At 70.6% G+C, this 625-nt stretch overlaps 1 protein-coding gene across 1 annotated transcript in view; it reads right to left on the reverse strand.

Annotated features, from left to right (window-relative positions):
- LMO2 (LIM domain only 2) overlaps nt 1–625 on the reverse strand; it is a 34,365-nt gene that overhangs the window by 9,701 nt on the left and 24,039 nt on the right. Inside the window, 1 exon segment of the mRNA XM_025044045.1 lies at nt 3–254. Coding sequence (XP_024899813.1) covers nt 3–254 — 252 coding nt within the window.

Raw genomic sequence — 625 nt, forward strand, 5'->3', positions numbered from 1 at the left:
CGGGGCTGGCGCTGCCCCGGCTCCGACCCCCTCGTGTGCTCGGGCGCCGCAGCCGCCGCCGCTCCTGCGCCTCCTCTTGCTCCGGCGCTCTGGCGGCGAGCTCGCCCCTCCGCGCTCAAGGACAGTCACCGCGCTCCCTTCAAACGCCAAAGAGAGAGAGCGAATCACCGGGCTGCCGGCGCGCCGCGGCCGAGGCGGGGACCGGGGCGCGCAGCCTGGCCCCGGGCGGCTGCAGCTGCTGCTGCTGCTCAGGACTTAACCTTCCATCCCGGTCCCGCCGCCGCCACCCGGTCCAGCTCGGCTCGGCTCGCGCGCTGTCGCCGGCTCCGCGCCGCCCGCGGGGATGGTGCGCGCCCGCCCGGCCGCACCGAGGCCCTCGCACCTTCCGCCCGGGTCGCGGCGCGCAGCTCGCCGCCCTGGGCAGGGAGGGGGCGGCGGCCTGGGGGCGGAGAGGGCACCGCGCTCTCTCCCCCGGCTCCCTCCTCTCTCGGGAAGGTCTATTTTCGCTCAGCTTCCCTCTGTCTCTGGTTTCATTTCCTTTTTCCTGATCACGATTCAAATACAATAGAAGGAAATCACATTTAAAGAGACAGCTGCCCGCCCCCCTTTTTTCTTCCTTTTTTTT

The sequence above is a fragment of the Pteropus alecto genome, unplaced genomic scaffold (genome assembly GCF_000325575.1).
Source record: "Pteropus alecto unplaced genomic scaffold, ASM32557v1 scaffold71, whole genome shotgun sequence".
NCBI lineage: Eukaryota > Metazoa > Chordata > Mammalia > Chiroptera > Pteropodidae > Pteropus > Pteropus alecto.